Here is a 21,732-nt window from a genome sequence, read left to right on the forward strand (position 1 = left end):
GTTTTGCCACCTCCCTCACATGCTTTCAGGCCTACCAAGTGTCTTGGAGAAGTCTGGACTATGCAGAGAACAACAGAAAGGTTGAGTGGGGACACTGGAGTGTCTGTGTCTGTGGTAGGCAGGTTTGGCTGATCTGCAGAGCAAGAAGGTTAGGACTGATAGATTCATTGTGCTGTAAGAAATTCAGTAATAGATGTTACAGAGACCAAATCATATTCTAATGCAGTAGACCGGAAGCACTGTGATTATGATATATATTATTACATTCTAAATCAAATTAAGTCAAGAAACTATACCAAAGTTTTCATGATTCCTGACTTGGATTTTCTGATTTTAGGGTTGGTGATACAGGATCATCACTCCATCTTCCAGAGTCAGGTAGGGCTCTTAGTTACTCAGGATTTTGGGGTCTTCCGAATATTATTAGAAGGATGGAGTGTGATCTGAGTCCCTGCCACACAGTTACAAAGAGGCCTTGAAGTGGAGATCCAGCTATACAGATTATTTTTTTTTTATCCTAGTATAGTAATTAAAAATGTGGAGCTAGGAAGAAAAAGCCATAACCATGGAATCTAAGGTCACATGATTGACTTTTGGCGAGACTGGAGTACAATAATATACCCGTATACGTTGGGAAAATTGTATGTGAAAAGTATTAAAGAACTTTGTAGTGGTCTTCCAGTTCTGGAGGCTGGATGGTAAAGAAGTTGATGTCTTTGTCTTTGAACATTGGAGAAATGAATTGTGGGGCAGTGATAAACATTTTTGACAATTTGTGGCAAAAACTTTGAAGTGAGGTCATTTAGGAATTAGGTCAAGGTCCTGTAATGCTTGTATTGCTCTTGTCAGAAGTGCTGTGCATCCTGTAATAATGAGTAGCAATTATGAGAACTTACTGCTCAGATCATAAAGAGGTATATCAGTCATGAAGTTCTGCATTATCTGCTCTTAGACTTGAGACATAGAAATTGCAATGTAGAGGTCATTTAACTGAGAGATGTAAGACTCTGAATGCTAGTCTAACCAATTATTTGGGATTTACCATCCTAAAAGAATTGTATTCACTGTATTTACTCCAACTCTCTGACTAATTTCAGCCATTCAGTCATATCTATATGATTCCTAAAGTTTTAGATAATTTTTAACATTCATCCCATTATATACGGCTTTCACAGTGATCATTTAAGGACGTTGTTCATGGTTGGCTGATACAGACCATGAAATGTAATTGTATACGCCCCTAAGCAAATAAGCAAATTATTTCCTTTTGGGAAAATACTTCTCATCCATCTGTTTTCTTTCAGAGGGGAAGGGTCAGTTTTTATATCTGAAGTAGTTGAGAGTAGGGCTGCTTAGATGATATCACTTTTCATGCGTTTATGTTTGAGTTGTTCCAATTTTTGTATGACTTAATTCTTTCTCCTGAAATGTTACATGTTCTGATACTGTTTTGTGCTGAGGTAGATGAGGGAATGACTTTGTACTGACTCGTTGTATGCTGTTCCCAAACCTAGATGAAACGATGTAAAATGGGGCACTAGGAGTAGTTCTAGCAGTTCCAATAGGAACCTTTTTCCCAGCAAAATTCAGATCTAAAAATTAAAAATAAAACATTACCACTTGTTGCATGAGATGCCCTTTGAAACAAAGGAAGGAGGAATGAAAGAAGGAAGGAAAGAAAGCGAATGGAATGAAGAGAACCTTTTCTAGATCCACAAGTTAAAATATGAAGGAATTGCCCATGAAGTGCTAAGCTAACAATTTAATATATTGTCGGAGCACTTCTGAACTGGAAAACTCACAAAGAATATATGCTTAAGTCATGACCATGAATATCACATTAACCATTTTTAGAAAAATTGTATTTCTTAATTATTTCGAGTCTATTTTAAATAGGAAGAAAAGTGATTGGTCATCTGTTTTTTTCAGTTTTCCAGCTTCCTTGTTCCTTTCAAAGCATATGCTCTGTTTACTTTGTTTGCTGAGTTTGCATTTGAAATTGGTTAAGAAACAAACATTTGTTTGGTTTTTGTTTTTTTTTTTTTGTTTTGGTTTTTTGTTTTAGTTTTTTTTTTTTTTAAGACTAGCAGTAACTATGGGAACTTTTTTGAGACTAATGTGCACTCATCTCCATGAAACAATATTTTGACTCTAACTTAAATGGTATGTTGTTTCTGGAAGTTAGTTGTTAGCTATATTTTTAGTGGAATAGATTGTAGTGATGAGTGTGTAAAGCACCTGTTGTGAGAAATGCACAAAGCAGTATGGAAATGGTCGCTCGTTTACTGTCCATTTGTAGGCAGAGCAGTCCTGAGGAGTACTTTTTCCTTTTCCTCGAATTAGAATGAATGACTTTCATGTGTAAACTGAAATTGGGGACTGGAAGGTAATGGATTGGGTCCTACCTTATGAGAGTACTTACGAGCATCCAGAAGGAATTACAGCCTTCTGTTTCTGGAAGAAGGCTATGAGCGACATGTGTTTCTTTAAAAATCAGCCATTCATTTGATACATGCAAACTACGTTTTAGTTTTTTCTTTCTTTTTTTGGTAATATATGCAGTGTGGCTTGCAAACAGTAAATGCATCAAAGACATTGCTAAATGCATTTTTATAGTTTATAAGGCACTGTATCAAGTAAGTTCTGAAAGTCAACATACCGCATAGAAACAAAGGCTGAGAACATCATTGTATCATTCTGTATCCCTTTTAGGTGTGAAACCAATGTTGGTTCCAGCTATATTTGATACAATAGCGAAGACATTGGGCCTGAGTCATCACATGACGGGTAGATATTCTGTTTTTCAAATTTGGAGGAATAGACATCCTGGCTCATTGTTAAAATATGATTAATAAATTGGTAGAGTTTTTAATAGTATTGCAGTTTTAAAATGTCAATCAAATTTATATTTGCAGAAACACATTACATTAAAAGAATGTTATTCCTAATTCCAAGTCAGGTGAAAAACAAAATGGTGATGGCTTTTTCCTTCATCATTTGCTTCTTCTACTAGTCAGGTGCCCTGGCCTTTCCAGGTACAAGTCCTACTCAATTTTGCCACAGTTATCACTGTAGTTTTGTTTTCAGCTATATTAAATATGGGAGTATTATTTATGCTGTTGCTCAGATAGGAATGCAATAGCATAGAGCCATCCAGTGAGCACTGACCTGAAGTTTTCTTTAACACACCTTTTTTCACATAATCTGGTCTCGTATGGTTGTTTGGTTTTTGTTTTTGTTTTGTTTCGTTTTGTTTTTTTCCCCTCCTGGTTACAAAGCATATCCACGTCCTTTGATGCACTAACATTTACCAGTTGCTGTCTTGATTCTGCATTTGACACATACTATATCTGCAGCTATTCCAGTCTGCTGGTAATGTTCTGAAATTAGGGATTGTTTACATATTTGACTTTGCACAATTGATTTACAAACCCCTTCCTTCTGTTGGATCATTGCTACTGAATATTATACAGCACAACTTAGAGTCCTTCTAATGTCTGATGGCTTCCGAGTTGCGTATGTGTTCGTGGTTAGCTCACAGTAGATCTTGGCCTAAAAAATACAACTCCACTTCAAAAGCCATTTTCTCATTTGGAGGTTTATATGTTGACTTTTTAGTGTTCAAAGTGATTTTACACTTCAGCTTTCTGCATGTCTTTGGATATTTTTAAAATTTCCCCAAAATAATACTATTTGAGCACTCTTGATAGTGGTGCAGGTATTATTACACCCAAACCAATTTGTAGTTCATTCAGGATTTGTGAACAGATGGAGGGGAGAGGCATAAACTTCTCTTTTATTCCCTTAAGACCTTCTAAAGTCTTAGCCCAAAAGCTTTGATTTTGATAAATTTAGTGTGCTTTCATTTCCTGCCGGTTACAAATCATTAATTACTATGCAAACAATTAGGAAGAACATATTAGCTTTCTTAACAGTTAACCTGGCTTCAAGTGAATGGAGAGAAGAGTGTTAGTTTCATGCAGTAGAATACTCCTTTCTGGAAAGATAATAAATGCAATTATATGCTCCAGTGTTTACATGAGGCTTTGGCATGATTGTGTATTTATTAAAGAGATAAGGCAGAGGTAAAAAATGCTGTTCTAGTCATAAGATGCAGCCTCAGCAGATGGAGCCATCCATTCTTTGCTCTCCAAGCCACTAAGTGGCTATACTTAGATAAAAAAGTTCAGCGATTGCCTGTGCATAGTTAAGAAAACTAATGTAACTGCTGTGATGTGAGATGGCTTTACTGTATAATACAGCTTTAAGGAGAAAAATATCACAAGTTTTGTATTAATTAAGAGAGTAAACATACTGTTTTTCATAGAAGCTAATTGTGTGTGCTACTACTGGAATTAGCTACCTGAAATACCAAAGTCAGATATGAACATAAAAAATGACACTCGTTTTATAATACATGAAAATGTGTACAGTTTGTGAATATTTACTATTTTCTCCATATGTGTATGAAGATTCCCTAAAATACTGCTTAACAAGTACAAAATAGCAGTGGACTACATGGCATTGTTATGATACTGTTTTCTTAATTACTTCATAGAGCTCACATGTTTCATGTGCAAAGCAGTAAGATATTACTGTTAGAATAATTAACCGGGCTAATAATTGTCCTTTAGAAAAACTTTAGTTATATTTTGAGTTACGAAATAATAATTCTGCTCCATTTTTTAAAACATTTCATCATTCTGGATTGAAGTAAACCAAAGAGTTGTTGTCATCCCAACAGAGAATTCTATGGCTTAAGTGGGAAACTGAGCACTTGAAGCTGGTTTCCAACAAAGCAGCTTTCAGTACTGAGAACTGCATTTAGAAAGATTCGAATTTCTGCAGTACATCTTCACTGGCTTTGAACCCTGCTATCAAATGTTCCTGCCATACTTGTTCATTTCCTATTTAATTGCCAAATAGAATTAGTATGTTAGTGCTCCCTATGGGTTGTACAGCAAACACTTCATGTCTGTAGCCCAAAATAATATTAGATATAGAAACACTATTTAATACAAATATTATTTTTTTTTAAGTAGAAAAAAGTAGCATGATAATAGAAGCTACCATTCATCTTGAGTGAATTACATTGTGAAATTTCTGGAAGCCATAAACCATGGAATTTGCCCACTTCCAAGTTTGGTTCCTCTTAGGAATAAAGTTTGGTGTTTGTACAGCACTATATTCTGTCCTCAAAAAAAAAAAAAATAAATCCAAACATTGGCAGACAACAGGTAATTTGAAAAGCTGCCTTTCAGATTAAACTTGTGACTGGAGGGTAATATGTAATTTAGTAATTAGATAAGAATTCCAGTAAACTCAAATTTGCTGACTCCTAGTCTGTAATTCCAGTAATGTATTTTTGTTTTCAAAACACAGACTTTGTTCTGTGATTGTGAATAAAACAAGTTAGTAATTGTAAATAAGAAGAAAAAGACCTTATACCTAATCTTTATTGCTTTACAGTACTCTCTTGGAATCTGTCTTTCAAAGCAGGGAACATGGTGAAGAAGCTCTTTATTTTTTTTACATGTCAACAAGTGAATTCTTGCCTTCTTGTAATGTTTTGAACTAAAACACCAACATCTGTGGCAATGTAACTGTTAAACACATATTCACTGTAGTTTGAGTTTCTCTTATTTTTGAATAAAAATAAAGCCACTGATGTGGCTTTTTTTTTTGTTGGCTGTCTCATTAAACCATCTTCTCCCACAGAAATGGAGCATATATTGTGGTTTCCATAACTGAGTGCATGTTAAAAGCCCTGCTTTCCAGATGGATTGGCTGACAGTGTGCTTACTGTAGATTTCTGTTATTAATTCTTGCTCTTTGTTTTGTGTTTGCTTTTCCTCTACAGCCTCCCCCCACCTTTGGATCAAGTATGCTTCCTTTTCTGTCTGGGTAGTATGGGTGAAGGTCAAAAAGAATTTGAAGTAGTTGTCCATATGTAGCTTTTCATTCTGCCCTGTTGAGAACTCTTCCATTTGCAGTACCAGCAAGGTACTGCAGGTACTGTAGAGTATGTGCAATCTTTTCACTCTTATTCACAAGGCATAGTGCAACTAGAGGCAGTTTACTTCCTTCCAACTACTTTGTTAAAACAAATTGCTTACCGTGAATGTTTTTCCTCTACCACCACCTCAACCCCTTGATGAACACTTTCAGATAAACTGTGTCATCATTTGCAGTTCTGAATTGCAAAGCCTGTATTTTATTTACTCATCCCTGATAGGAACTCAGCTACCTTGAGGGTAACATGCTTCCTTTACCTCTCTTATTCAAGGAAAATATTTTCTTTTGACTTTTTCTGAATCCCAGATAGACCCAAAGCCCCTCTTCAAGGCTGACGATGACACAGTATATGATCTTTGACCATTCTGAAGTGGAAACAGTCATGGCAGCTAGGTCAAGGACTTTCCTTCAGTTCCTCCACATACAGTTCTCAAGCAGGAAAATCTTTTACTCCTTCAAGTATTCTGTGGATGTTTTCCACTTGTTTGACATTTTTAATGCCTTTTCTCATAGAGGGTAATATGTCGCAGAGCAAGCTCATATTCCACCAGCCAGAAGAGCACTGTAAGCAGTCTGTAGGGGATAATTCCATCACTGCAACAACTGTGGGCAGTGGCCCTTCCAAACTATTGGTGTGGATGATGTCCCTGAGCACTTGTGGGAGTCTTGAACTAGTCCTCATTGGCCATCTCTCTGTTCAGAGATGGACTGGTAGTCTTTGAAACTACTTTTATGTCAAATAGCATCAAATGTTTTAGTATGGACTTTACAGGTGAGGGATCTAGGATTTGATTTACTTTGTTACCACGGCACAATTCTCCAACTCTGTCCCTTTTCAGAGACCCTTCAAAATAGTCTACTTAAATTGACACTAGATGCTATGTTGGTGAGTATTTTTAGAACCAGTAACTGCATACTTCAGTAATCTCAACAGTATTTATTGGTGCCGAAGAGCAAACAAGATCTATGGTCTTTCTTTACCTGTTCAATTCTTTGTATGACTGTAATAACAGCCTCCCATTTCAGATCTGAAGGACTCTCCCTCTTTCCTTGATTTCATACATGGCTTCTAGGAAGACCTACAAGAGAGCTGTTATTTTATTTCAGGCAGTGCCCAGGTTCTGTTTAATCATCTCAATCTCGGTGACAATCAACAACTAAATTTTATATTACTGCTAGACTTTGAATGTATTTTTACTTCTGTAGTGATGATAGGTTTCCTACTTGTGAACTGATACCAGTATATGTCAAATTTTATTCTTTGGTTCACTTCCTAGCCAGTCCGTGCAAGTAAAACAGTATCTGACACCTTTAGGACAGATAACCTCATTTGTATATATGGTGCTACATATGACACTTTACTCCTTGCCTCCAAAGAAAGCTGCTTTCAGTCTATTCTCCCTCAGTTAAGTGGGTTGTTATTTTTCAGACTGTAAAGAGCATTTCATCAGTTCTGGCTTTGGTAGCAGGATCCCTTCACAGCTTGAGGAATAAACCTTCTCTGCATTTCTCTGTCCTCCAGGGTACTGACACTGGATGTGGCTTTTAGGGATCTGGAGATTGGCTGAAAATGGATTACAGCCACAGGAGAAAATGAAGCTTCACATTCTTATTGTAGAGCACTATCCAGTTTAAATGCATTCTGATCATGTGTGAAAGACCTGTGCATCCAAACGATAACGATACAGTTATGTAGTACATCAGTGGGATTGTATGAAGTGTCTTTTCTCTTTCAGAAGATAATCTCCAAAAGAACCTTATGGACATTTAAAATCAAACTAATTTTTGAACTAACTTCACAGTGGGATTAAGTGAATGACATTCTTGCCTCTACACTATATGCATCAGAGGTTGCTTGGGTAGTCTCACAGTATTAGAGTTTATCTGAGATTTATCCTTTTACTTCCCATACTGTTAGAAACTGCCACTTGTTTCTTAGTTGTGTTTCTGATGGTTTTCATGGTTGTATTTCACCCTGTTTAACTAGTCCCTTGAGTCACACTTAGAGCAACACAGAACAGGACCCTAGTGGTTTTGACATGGTTGGGGCAGTTTTGTTATCAGGACCTCAGTAAGTTGTCCAGAGTCTCCACCGTTACATCTGGACCAGGAAGCATTAAACTATCTGATCCCTCCAGACTCAAAAATCTTCACACTACTGGATTGTGGATGGCTGTCATTGAAGGAGGACTTCTGTTACTCTCCAGGTTGACATCAGCATGAATGATAGAAATATGTGTAATAGACTCTTTTCCACGCACCTAGGTAGATCAAAATTTCATCTTGATTTGTGCAGCAATTTGTTCCTTCCACATCAACTGCAATTATTTTTTTAATATCCACTTCAGATGTGTAAAGAGATAAGCAAAAGTCTATACTGAGTCGGCCTGTTATTCTACTTTTTATTGGACCTACGCTTTTACCAAATGATTTTGGATTTCTTGTCTGGTCTCTTCCTGCCACCTCCCTCCCCAACATCTGTCAGAACTGTCTGTGCCTTCACCAAATGTTTTGCTATCTCTGAAGCCCCCAAGACTGACGTGAGCCTTAATAAAGTAGTGTTCTTTGAAGAAATCTAAGGTTGCTCCCTGGGTAGTTAGTAAAACAGTATAATTACTTCAAGTCATGTTAATTTAAGACTGCATACAGAAGCGCTTCACAGTCAAAGTATGTTAATGTAAGGGCTGACCATCTGAAGTCTGTCTTCCAGCAGCTTGTATCCTAAACCTTTTCTTAAATATTTTTTTACTCTTGCCCTTTCCATCACTGTCTTGCATCTTTCTTTTTCCCTCTCCCACACACACAAATACCTGCTAAGTAACCCACCACTTGTCTCCTGGAACAGTCCACCCAACAAGAGCTAGGCGTGCAATCACAAGTCTGGGCTTGTGCCAGCAGTGTTTGAATGGTTGTCAACCGATTGCTGAACACAGCGATTCACAGTGGAGTTCTGCCTCCCCTCTTGGTGGGCTCACAAACCTGTACGTTTCCTCCTTGCCTGGCTTCCAGTTTCAACACCAGTCAGGAGATTCCAGTCCCTCTGTCAAATAAAATTGAAGTTGGGCAATGGATTCAGAAGTCAGCTAAAGACATGGAAATTGGTTTCAGAGATCATATCAACCTTGTTTTCTTAGGAAACCATTTTGGAAAAGTTGCTGGCATGAAAGCCACTGATTATAGCATGGAAAAATACACTTTTCTCTGTAATACAAGAGTGTGTTAAATAATCTTCATTCTTGCAGATGTGAGTAAATTATAGCAAGTTAAATAGCTGATAAATTATCAGTGTTTCTATATTATCTTCAGGCAAATTTTTAAGAGGAGAGTTCGTACTACAATATGTAATTCTTTCAAGTATCACTCAACAGTGATAGTGTAGAACTGTAAAACAGTCAATATGCAAACAGATTCCACTTTCAAGGGCAACAGCTCTTTCAGGCTACATCCTTCTCTCTAAATTGGAGGGACATGGATTTGACGGACAGACCGCTCGTTGGATAAGGATTGACTGGATGGTTGCACTGAAAGAGTAGCGGTTACCAACTTAATGTCCAAGTAGAGACCATTAATGAGTGGTGTTCCTTAGGGGTCAGTATTGAGACCGGCCCTGTTGTCAGTGACAGGGACAGTGGGATAGAGTGCACCTTCAGCAAGTTTGCCAACAACACCAAGCTCTGTGGTGCCGTCGACACCCTGGACAGAAGGGATGCCATCCAGAGGGACCTTGACAGGTTGGAGAGGTGGGCCCGTGCAAACCTCATGAAGTCCAACAAGGCCAAGTGCAAGGTCCTGCACATGGGCTGGGGCAATCCCAAGCACAAATACAGGCTGGGCAGAGAATGGATTGAGAGGGGTGATGTCTTTAAACAGAAAAAGGGTAGGATTTAGATTAGATATAAGGAAGAAATTCTTTACTGTGAGGGTGCTGAGGCACTGCAACAGGTTGCCCAGAGCAGTTGTGGATGTCCCATCCTTGGAAGCGTTCAAGGCTAGGCTGGCTGGGGCTTTGAGCGACCTGGTCTAGTAGAAGGTGTCCCTGCCCAGAGCAGCGGAGTTGGAACTAGATGCCCTTTAAAGGTCCCTTCCAACTAAAACCATTCTATGATCTTTGTAAAAATTCATAGCCAGCATGTCAGTGTAGCTTTGCCATTATGTTCTGCTTTTGATTTGTAGAATGAAAACTTCTGGAATGTTTTCATTAAAACTTATGAAGAGTATTTTTTGCCTCTGAGGGTAAGCATGGGATCTTAAAATAACTGGTACTGCTGATGAGAATAACTTTTCAAAGTAATGTAAAATGACTTGTTTGTATATCACAAGAGCCAGCGAGTGAAACATGATTTTTGGGACATGTTGTACTTAGTATTGGAAATAATTATTATAATTAACTGTTGATGGGATTCCCTTATATGGAACTTTCAATGCATGGGATACATCAAAATACAATTCATAAGGCTGGGGTGGGTGATATATTTTGGCATATATATGGAAATATCAGCTTGGGCAGCTGAAGTGCATTTTTGTTAGATGTTTGTCACATTTTCAGCTTTGCTGCCTGAAGGAGGTGTGTTACTGTTTTTTCTCTAGATACAGATATATTGACTAGTTGAACTTTTAAAGTTTTCTGGATAGTGGAAATTAACGACATGCTAAGTTAAGGGATGCATGAGATTTGTATATACAAGATTAAAATTTTACTTTTTTATCTATTTATAAGATAACAGTCTCAGTGAAAGGTTACAATTATTTTGAAGATAAGAGGCTTTGGGTTTTTTTTGGTCGTCTTACTAAGACAGGTAACATCTAAGTTTCTTCCTGAAATTACTTCATTAGAGCATCAGTAAATCACATTTAGTTAATAAAAAGTGTTAATATGCAATAATTGGGAAGCTTTACCATATTTGAAAGTTCAGTTGAAAGACACAGAGAATTTTCAGTACTGAGTAATGCATTCAGTGACTTACTCTCTAAGTTCTTCCCATGTACACATGCATGGAAATAACTGAAATAATTAACAACCTGGAAAATTAAAATGCCAACAGAAATACACACTACTTGCAATTGGACTATCAAAAAAATTATTTGTTGGTAGTTGCAGGAGTCTTATTTTTAAAAGTCTGTTTTGCGTCACAGGAAACCTGTGGAAAGCACTATGTTAGCAGGATAATGTGGGAGGAGGGAGAACAACACAAATGATAGTCTTTATTCTTGGATTACGTCAAGATTTTTATGGAAAGAACTGTATACTCATAAACCAAAGTAGAACTATGTAGTTTGTATTTGAAATACCATGTCTGTGCAGTTGGAAGTTGTTTTGGTGATATCATTCCAAACTCTGGAAATTTTGAGAGTTCTCCCTTGTTACACTGCGTCTGTGGAGATGCTAATTCATTAGTAAGAACCTACCATGAAAATATTCCTTCTTTAGAGTTAAATTCTGAATATAGAAATCACTGGCTGTTTTGTGGTTAATAAGCTGTATAGACTCTGGCATCATCTATTTTAAACAGAGAACTAATTGCAGTAGTGTACTGTAGTTCACTGATAGTGAAATCTACTCCTGCGTAGTATGTTTTGTAGTGCTGACCCCCAGAAATAAAACTTTTCTAGTTCTGGAGTATTCCAGATTATTTAACAGTTGTTCACATATTATGAAATTTTACAGTGTTTCACCACCTTCTCGGTAAAGAAATGCTTCATAATGTCCACTGTAAACCTCCCCTGGCGCAGCTTTGAACCATTCCTACATGTCCTGTCACCGGGTACCAGGGAGAGGAGATCAGCACCTCCCTTTCCACTTCCCCTTCTCAGGAAGCTGTGGAGAGCAGTGAGGTCGCCTCTCAGCCTCCTTTTCTCCAAACTAGACAAGCCCAGAGCCCTCAGCTGCTCCTCATAAGACATTCCTTCCAGCCCTTTCACCAGCTTTGTTGCCTTCCTCTGGACACATTCAGGGACCTTAACATCCTTCTTAAATTGTGGGGCCCAGAACTGCAGACGGTACTCCAAGTGAGGCCGCAACAGTGCTGAATGCAGTGGAATAATCACTGGCTGCTTACGCTGTGTTTGATGCGCCCCAGGATGCGGTTTGCCCTCCTGGCTGCGAGGCCCACTGCTGGCTCATACTGAGCCTGCTGTCGACCAGCAGCCCCAGATCCCTTTCTGCAGGGCTGCTCTCAGCCACTCCTCTCCCAGTTTATCCTTATGCTCAGCGTTATTCTGTCCTAGGTGCACAATCCAGCATTTGGACTTCTAAAACCACTGGAATATTTTTCACTAAATAGCGGTTTTGTTCCAAATTAGTAATATTTATGGATCCTTAAAATTGCATTATTATGTTACTGAATTAATATAAAAATCTAGATTTTATATTTCCAGTATATTAAGCAAATTACAAGTTGTTTTCACTAGGAGAGACTAGAAGAACAAAGGGACTTCTCCCAAATTAGTATCTTCTGTACCCTCTTACTTGGAGTACTGCGGTACGGGGTGATTGGAGAAGTCACACACTACAGGAGGCACAGAGTTCTGGTTGATCTGCAGGCAGGCCTGCTTTTGACCTAAAGATGGGCTCTGCACTCCAGTCACAGTAAAAGGTGGTACTTGTGCTGCAAGAGAAGCAGGAGGCTGGAGCCAGAAGTTAATTTAGTCCTGATAAATCTATCGCGTCTCAGGAACTAGGAGAATTCCAGCAGGCATGATTCACCAGATCCATCTACATTAGTGTTTTAGCATGTTGGAGAGCTGCTTTTTGATGCAAATTTGCATTGCATCTACACTTGGAATCCTGCTGCATGCAATTAGATGTCCTACAGATGTGCTGAAAGCTGCTTCTCTCCTGGTGGAGCCAATACTTGAAGTTGCATACTAGGAGGCCTTCCAGAGTGCCTTGCCTGCAGTGTGGACACACGGGCTTACAGCAACTGGCTCTGCTTCTGCATTTTGTGCTTCTGGGACTGACATTTGGCACAAACTTAATTGCCAGTAAAGATGTGATGTGGATACTCCTTAATACATCATAGCAAATTGAACCCAGATCCTTCCTTCCATGCACTGCATTTCTCAGTAATGCAGATGTTTGTGTTGTGCTCAAGTGGCAATGGAGTAGCCCTTAGGAGTGAAAGTATAATGGGCTGGTGATCTAGTGCCTTGGAAGACAGGGCAGATGTCTCCTGCCAACCTTCTGTCTCATCCAGTCATCTGTAAGACCAAATATTTGTCTCTCCTGTATGTGGAAATGAAGGGAGCTCTGTAACCCCCACTGTATGACCATATGCCAGCAATAGCTGTATCATTCATCTGTTCAAAGTAAAACTGTTGCTTCTTATTTTTAAGTGTGTGTTGTGTTCCATAGTATCCCTGTTTGTGTGTCCTAAGCAGTTGGCTTTCATTCAGGAAAGTTTTTAAGTATATGCTGAATGCCATTAGGTGTATACTTAAAATTCTTGACTGATTCAAGGTCAGCTATTAAGAGAAACTGGTTAAGAGTGGAATTCTGGTCAAATACATGATTTGTTTCTGTTCTTTTCCTGAAGCAGCTTTCTTAATCTGGTGAAAGAATAGTAGGTCACTGTGTATCTTTTAATTCTCCATTTTCTGATTTCTTTTCTGTGTCTTCTTTCAAATGAAATAGTACAGACTTGCACAGTTTAGACCAAAGTTCCCTGTTGGCACATGCAGGTATAATGAGAGGATGTTGTCGTGATATTCTCTGTCAAGAAAATTTTAAGTAATTTTCAGAAAGCAAAGTTGAAATGAACTGGAAATAAAAAGATTATGTATGCTTTATAAAACAGTTTACGGTAACTTTTGGATTTGTAACAAATCCGTTTACTTAACACGATACGAACAAAAGCATGTTTCCCTGAGTTTAATGTTATTCAGAGTAATGTCAGTGGTGCTGTTTCTGGGGGTTTGTGTTCACTGCTCATAGCATAGCAGGTAACATTACATTTTCACTTTGACAGGAAGAAAAACTATAGAGGGGATATCGTGAAATGCAGTGTTTCCCTTTGAGCAAGTTTTTCATTTTCCTTTCTATGTGAAAAACAACAAATTGGCAAGAGGAGGTGTAGGATTTAAGTACTCCTAGTGAGGAGATTTTGAAGCTCTGTTTTAGAGTTCCATGTTCTGTTTGAACATCAAGTCTTTGTATCTTTTCAAACTAAAGGGTGTCTTGAATAGGTGCATTTCTTGCCCTTCGTGCCACCTTTTATTTCTCATGAATAACTTAACAATTTCGCCTTTTTTTTTATAATAATGTTTTTGGCATAAAGCTAGAGGGAAAAGCTTTTTGCTGCTTTTACAATAGGAGACAGACATGTGCCTCTCTACATAGGTCTTGGAAAGTATGATTGTATTTGAGATTTTAAAAGTCAAAGGTGAATAAAAGTATTACAATAGCTACTGTTGAAATAATGCTTTTTCATGCAGCTAACAAACGTGTGTTCTGTCATTCTGTGAAATGACTTCAAAACATTCTCCCACATCTTTCTATCTAAATAATTTTTATATATTTCAATGTGTGCATAGTAGACTCACTGAATTTCACTGGTACATGTATATGTGTTTTCAGATATAAAGAACGATACTGTAAATCTAAATCTCCACATAAGACATGTAGTCTCCACGTAGCTTTTGTGCCACAACATCTGCATGAAAAGACTTACATAAAATTTGTCTAGAAGTTTGTGGAATAATCTTTAACATATTTCTTCATCATTTTACATCTCTGTCAGCAATATTGCCAAATTTCTGTAATTTTTCTTCTGTTGTATTTACCTTTTCATTAATTTAAGGTCCAAACCTGTGTAGTATGGCTAAATATTTCCTTAGTAATCTGTATCTGAATTAAGACTATTATGACATTTTTCTTCTTTTTCTTTTCTTTTTTTTTCCCCCTCTAAGGATATGGCCCTTGTTGCTCCTGAAGCGCCTTCAGAACAAGCTAGAAGGGTTTTCCAGACATATGACCCTGAGGGTAAGAACTGTACTTCTTGCTGAAAGAAGATTTTATAATCAAAATGTACTCATTCGTTGGAGACAAATTCCAACTAGTAATGAATACTGCATTGTGTAGGGTATCTCTTCAAAACCAGGACCATTATTTTCTAAAATTTGTTCCAAATACTGCACTTTCAAATCCATTGTCCTTTCCAGACCAGGGCAGTATACTCTTTACACCTGAGTTGATTAAGAGAGGAGTTAAATACTTAGTACTTAAGAAATTTTAAATACAGTAATCAATCTACAAGTGATACGAAGTAATTTTCTGATAATTATTTAGTAAGAGAAGTTGAGTACCACATTGTGCAGTAGGATGTAGAGTTCTTAGAACATAAGTTTTTTAACCTTGTAATGTTGTTTGTCATTAACATGAAGCTTAAATATAATTTCATTTCTCTTATGTTACATTTTCATAAAATAACTGATCCTCTACGATTGCATTTTTCATGAAATTTTGTTCTTGAATATATGTGGCATACACTGACAATTTTTGTATGTTTTGGAAAACAGAGGATGTCTAACACTGAGGTATTACCTCAACTAAGCAAAAGAAAAAAAAATGTACAGTTATTATCCCATGGTATCAAATGGAGATTACTATAAAGAGATTGACTTCTTAGCAAGTATTAAGCTTCTAAGTGTATGAATTATAAACTCACAGTTTCTTCATTTCCTCATTTTTTTTTAAAAGTGGGAGAGAAGTGTTTGAAAACTATATTCCTTCTAGAACCTCACCATTTGTTTGCAAATTTTAAAGATAAAGATACACAGTATTTGTATTTTTGAATAAAATTTGTACTCCTGGAAAGCATTTTGTTTCTTTTCCTAATAAGAATCTTTGCTACTTCTTCAGATAATGGTTTTATACCTGACACTCTGCTAGAAGATGTAATGAAGGCTCTGGACCTTGTTTCAGATCCTGAATAGTAAGTATAATAAAAGTTCAATACAACAGAAGTGTGAATTAACCACATATTAATTATAATTTAGGGAGTATTTTCTGGATTAAGTTAACCACATATCAATTATAATTTAGAGTTTTTTCTAGATTTTTTTTCTAGCTTGCATTCTGGGCACAGAATGTTATTTTGAAATGTTTTAACTGAGCTTTAAATTAAATGGGAGAAATTAGAATTAAAGTGTCTCTAACTTTGGTAGTAATAATGAGAAGCCAAAAAAACCCCTCAGACCTACTGCATTATTATATATTGAGGAGACAGTTGTGAATATATTTCTGTATGTTAACGAGAGTGAAACTGTGTGACAAAAGAGCCAAACAACCAAGGTACTCAGAGGCACATTAGCATTGTATTACCACAGGATCTGTCTACAGAGTTTGAAGCTGAAACTGCTTCAGTTACACTTTTGTTTCCACCAACACTCAGTACCTTGTAGAGTTTATAATTGTAATGTTTCCAGAAATGACACCTTGATTCCTAGCATTAGAGATAAAACTATCAAATGGAAAAGGTAATTTATTTTAGATCTTACGTGGACAAACAGGACTAATTCGGTGGCAGCAGTTAACCTTCAGTGTCAAAGCTTACCATGTTTTGCCACTGAATGCTTAACCCAGAAAGGAAAACTACGTGCTTGAATTTTTTTTACGTTTTCAAAAGATGGTTCTGCTCTTTCTGCTCTGCATATGGTCTAGTTTGTGGAGGTCTAACTGGGTTGTTCTGTAGAATGGCTGTGGAGACCACAAGTTTACTTACCACAGCCATATGAAATTTGATTTACGCCACTTTCTGTCCTTTCAAATGTTACAAAGTACAACAAAGTTTACTGAGCTATTCTCTGTGGAGAATAGGAGTGAAAATTGAAATCAAGAGACACCCAGGAAACTAAAACCAAAGAAAATACAAGACAAAAAGGCTAGCATTCATATTATGTCAATAAGTGTCTGCAAAAGATTTTTTTAGAGGGAGGGAAAGAAAAAAGCCTTAGTTTAGTAGGACTCAGAAGCTTTCTTTTGGCCTTTTTGTTCTGCTACCTGAATAAATCTGCAAAAATCCCCTTTCTGCATTCAGCAGTTTTTCCATTTGCCTTTTTGGCCTTCGGGGCGTTTGTGGCATAGCCCTGGCCTATTTTATTGTGTATAACACATAGAAAATAAATTGATGTAGGGAGAGCCAGCCAGAAGGCCTACTATATTGAATATATATATGATCAAACCATGGAATATTCAGTCTTGAAACATTGCCTTTTAAATAAAATTGTCTAATATTACTGTCTGGAGAACCTACTCTGTTTTGGTTCTAGATGTCCAGTCTGTTTAATGTGGAACACAAGTATAAATAAGACATTTCAAATCCCATACAGGCTTTTCTGGTTAATTTTTGTTTGTTTGTTTGTTTGTTTGTTTTTAAGTAAAATTAAAGGCATTGCTTCCAAGTGTACTATTTACATTTTTAATTCAAGAACTAAATGGAAATTCTTTGTGGTCATCTAATCCAAGGGTTTAAGCTTCTCAGAATCTCAAGATGAATAATGTTCAGATCTGCTTAGAGTTTAGAAATTATAGAGGGGAAAACTTTGTAGACCAGATGTGAATTAACAAGGTCGGTTAGCCATTCCAATACCAAATGCCATTACATGTCATTGTTGTAAAATTTTCTGTTCTTTTAGTGAATATATCTGAGAACCCAGCTCTCCTGTTTGTTTTGTCTGTTTGTTTTCTAAAAACCATCTGATACTCTTTAGGGCACTGATTTGAGTACATCTGTTAATCTAGGTTTAACTTGTTTAAAACATTTTATCCTATCTCTCTATTTGACCAGTGCTGGAGGCATTTGTCCCCACACACTTCTCAGCCATAACAGTACCGAGGCCATCAGTATCATCACCCCAGCATTCATAACCACTCTGGTTAAGATGCTAGACTTCACACTGAAGTGGCTGAAGCATGTACACACACTTGTTTTGGTAGCTGTGCTGTAATATCAGTAACACTGAATGGTGTTAGCTATTTGCTGAATGAAAAAGCCTCTGCTGAAACATACAGCAATCACATTTTAGTAAATCTCCCCTCTTGCTGAATTGATTTAATTTTGTACACTGCCTGTACTTACGAACTTAGTATGGCTCTGCATTTTTTAAGTTCTTGTATTTCATAAGTGAGTATCTAACTTTATTTGATTTTATTATATGATTTTAAGTGCATTTCCAAAATTATCTTTACTTAAATCTACCTTGGTTCTGTTTACAAACACAGTGTTCTTACAACTCTGTTACAGCATTTCAAGAATTTGAACAGGTTTCAGACAATTAATATCATAAATTTTGTACTTTGAGAGCAGTAAGAATGAGCAATATAAGATTAGAGTCCCATATCTTGCAAATCCTCAGTTGTAGTTTCATTTGAGTAGTGAAAATTCTTTTTTTTTTTAGGTACTAAATTAACGTAGTTTATAAGATATCACATTCAGTTGTATGAATTTTAAAATTCCTCTTCCAACGGCCTTAACAGAGCCACTCTTTTGAGAATTGCATAACGTATTCTGTGTGTATTGAGGCAGAAACAAAAAGAAGCCAAATAATTTACTACTAGTACTATGTTAGGACCAAGAAAGAAAGCTACTTAAAAATGAAGACACACAAGCAGTAGCCAAAAGGATAAAATGCTTACATGCAACAACAATCAAAAAGACCTTAGAAGGACACGTTCTGCCTGTAGCTCCTGACAAAAGAGACCTAGGTGGTTAAAGGCCTAGGTTGTAAAAGAGGTAGTCATGAGAAGCTAAGACTGTGTCTTCTGAAAGGAAAATGTAGTCCCTACTAAAAATAAGGAAGAATCTACATTTTTGGAATGTTAAATGTAAATACAAAATAATGTAGAGTTAAAATCTTCTGAAGAGTAATCTGCAAAGTTATAAAATAAAAGATAATAGTCTTTTTTTAAGCCCATCAGAACCAGGAGACTTGCAAGAGGTCTGTAGTTCTGATAGGTGATCTTCAATATTAAAAAGTATTCAAAGTCACTAAGAAAAGTATTGTGAATTCTTCTTCATATTCACTGGAGAAGACGCTAGGGAGTAGTTCTCATCTTCCCTGGGGAAAATCACAGGGAGGTTTCCACACTTAAGCCTTTTTATGGGTGGTTAGAGTGACTAAGAGTCTGAAGTGTCAAGATAGGTAAAAACCCCAAAATTCTGAAGAAACATCAGAATGAAATTGCTGAACTATTTTAGGCTGCATACCACTGCAAACTGTCATGGTACCAGACAGTACCAGAATGAGAAGGTGACAAAGGGACAACAGTACTTAGAAAAGGATTTGAAGGCCAATCTGGGGAAGATTCACATGTAAATATTTCATTTGTAAACATGGGATAAGAAGGAAGTAGATAAATAACTGATCAAAAGATGAAAATGTCATTTTTTTTCTTAATGGAGGGAGATCATTAGAGGAATTTTACAGGAATTTGTATTAGGTTTGTGAAGTTTATCATGGCATTGGTGAGGATTTGAAGGTGGGGATTAATACAATAGTTTGCTGCTGATACAAAACTATTTGAGATAATAAAAATGATGTGGAAGAGCAGCAGAAGTTACTGGAAGATAGGCTAACAGAGAAGTCTCGATACAGTAAATGTAGATTGATTGCACAGGGGATAAAACAATCCTGATTTTACATACACATCGTTGGGCTGTGAACTAGCTATTACCATTCAGGAAGCAGATCTTAGATTTAAACTGATACTCAGTAATAGACAGACATATGGAGTGGCATTTCTAGGAATTATGCCATTGTGTAAATGCATCATGTTTCACTCCATCTTAAAAAAGAACATTGTAGAAAGGTATCCAGAAGGCAACAAGGCTGATCAAAGGTACAGAATGGCATTGGTACAAGGAACAACTAGGTTAGGACTGTTCGACCTGGAAAAGAGAGACAACCATTGGCATTAAGAGAGGTTTTGAAAATCAGGAGTTTCATAATAAATAGGGAATGATTGTTAATTGCTTCTCACAATGCAAAAATGAGGTGTCATCAAACTGAATTACCAGGTGACAGGTTCAAAACAGAAGCAGATACTTATTCCCAGAATCCATAGTTTAATTTTAATTTTGTGAGTGGAGTTTCTTAAATGCCACAAGTGTATATGGGTTCAAAGCCAATTAGGCACATGCATGGAAAGAAAAAATATATATCTTTGTGTTTTAAATACTGCCTCTCACAGAAGATGTCTTTGAGCAGCAGACTGCTGGAAATGGGGAGGGTAAACTAAGGATGTCACTGTATGTTTGCCCTGTTGTACTCTGTCGTAAGCATCCACTACTGAACAATGTCAGGAACAGGATACTGGGCAAGATGCTCTGTTGGTTTGACCCAGTGAGGACATTCTTGAGTACGGTACAACTTGTAACCTAGGCAAAAGGATAGGCAGATGCAAATAAATGTTTAAGCCATCTGATGCCTGTAAAAGTATATTGCATAAATAAAAATATAAAGTTAGAATTGACATTCATTTGTAGTGACCTGAAATTATACCATGTTCATGCAGTAAGGCTTTCAGATTATTATTGTGTTAGTATTTTCATTATTTATTAGTTTTGGCTTCTTTGATGTCAAGGATGTGATGTAAATAAGACATGTATCTTAATTTTATTTCAGTGTACTTAGAAAATCTTGGAGGCTTTTCAAATCTCTGCTTAAAAACAGGTTGTTTGGCAGTTACGGAGCTGTATTTAAAAGATGACTGTTTTATGTTTCTAAGCTCAAGAATGCTTACAAGAGAGCAAAATGCCTTTTGGGCTGTAAACTTGGTTTTAGATTATATGGCTTTCAAATTATTTTACCAAATATGGTGGTCCTTCAGAATTATCACTTATTTAATTTAAAAGAACAAATTACTTTTATTTAAAAATAGCCATGTTTTGGCAACTTGCATGCCATTCTGGTGCAGTTGTCACTTAACGATTAAAAATAGAATAGTATTGCTATACTTGGCAGCCAGTACTGTGGTAGCACAGCGTAACTTAGTCATGCAAGAATAAAAATGTCTTACTCATACTTTTATGTTCAATGTTTTTGTCATAGTGTAAACCTCATGAAGACCAAATTAGACCCAGAAGGACTGGGCATCATATTGCTGGGTCCCTTTCTGCAAGAATTTTTCCCTGAGCAGGTAATCAATATAGCTTTATTGCTGCAGAGCATTGTTTGTGCTCCTTGTCTTTGAGATTCATTAAACACTTCCATCAATATCACACAGCTATTTTTAATAGTAAGTATTGCATTCAACACAGCTGACTAGCAAATAACTTCTTGTATTACACAACAAACTGTACACTCCCATTTTGTGTAAGGTGTCCATGATTTTGCCAGCTTTACACTGGAAGGAAACTCCATTGTAGCAATAAGTTCGAAAATTAACTTCAGGAAATATATAATCATTTTCCATATGAAATTGAACCGGTTCCCTACTCAGAAAGTTCATCTGAGTTTGTTTCTTTTTCTGAGAATAAATGATGATACAGTTTTTATCAATATTACAAATGTCTGCTGTAATTGCCAGCAAATGGGAAAAGGTTAACAAACATATTTAAAACTATTTTATATACATCTCTAATAATGTAAAATTTTTGCAAGTTTAACAAAAAGTCATGATAGAGTTACGCTTCGCCTATGTGGAGGTCAGTATCTACCATGGTAAAGGAAAGTTATTTTCAAACTCTTGGTCTGTTCCGTGTATTCATTAAGATAGCACCA

At 36.8% G+C, this 21,732-nt stretch overlaps 1 protein-coding gene across 3 annotated transcripts in view; it reads left to right on the plus strand.

Annotated features, from left to right (window-relative positions):
* Window positions 1-21,732, plus strand: part of MINDY3 (MINDY lysine 48 deubiquitinase 3) — a 56,847-nt gene that overhangs the window by 29,979 nt on the left and 5,136 nt on the right. For all 3 annotated transcript variants that reach the window (XM_086742227.1, XM_086742228.1, XM_086742229.1), the window contains 3 exons: window positions 14,920-14,992; window positions 15,872-15,944; window positions 21,061-21,148. In XM_086742227.1, the coding sequence (XP_086598353.1) occupies window positions 14,920-14,992; window positions 15,872-15,944; window positions 21,061-21,148 (234 nt within the window). The remainder of the gene's footprint in view (window positions 1-14,919; window positions 14,993-15,871; window positions 15,945-21,060; window positions 21,149-21,732) is intronic.

This window comes from Chlamydotis macqueenii, chromosome 2, assembly GCF_036417535.1.
Source record: "Chlamydotis macqueenii isolate bChlMac1 chromosome 2, bChlMac1.mat, whole genome shotgun sequence".
NCBI classification, from domain to species: Eukaryota; Metazoa; Chordata; class Aves; order Otidiformes; family Otididae; genus Chlamydotis; species Chlamydotis macqueenii.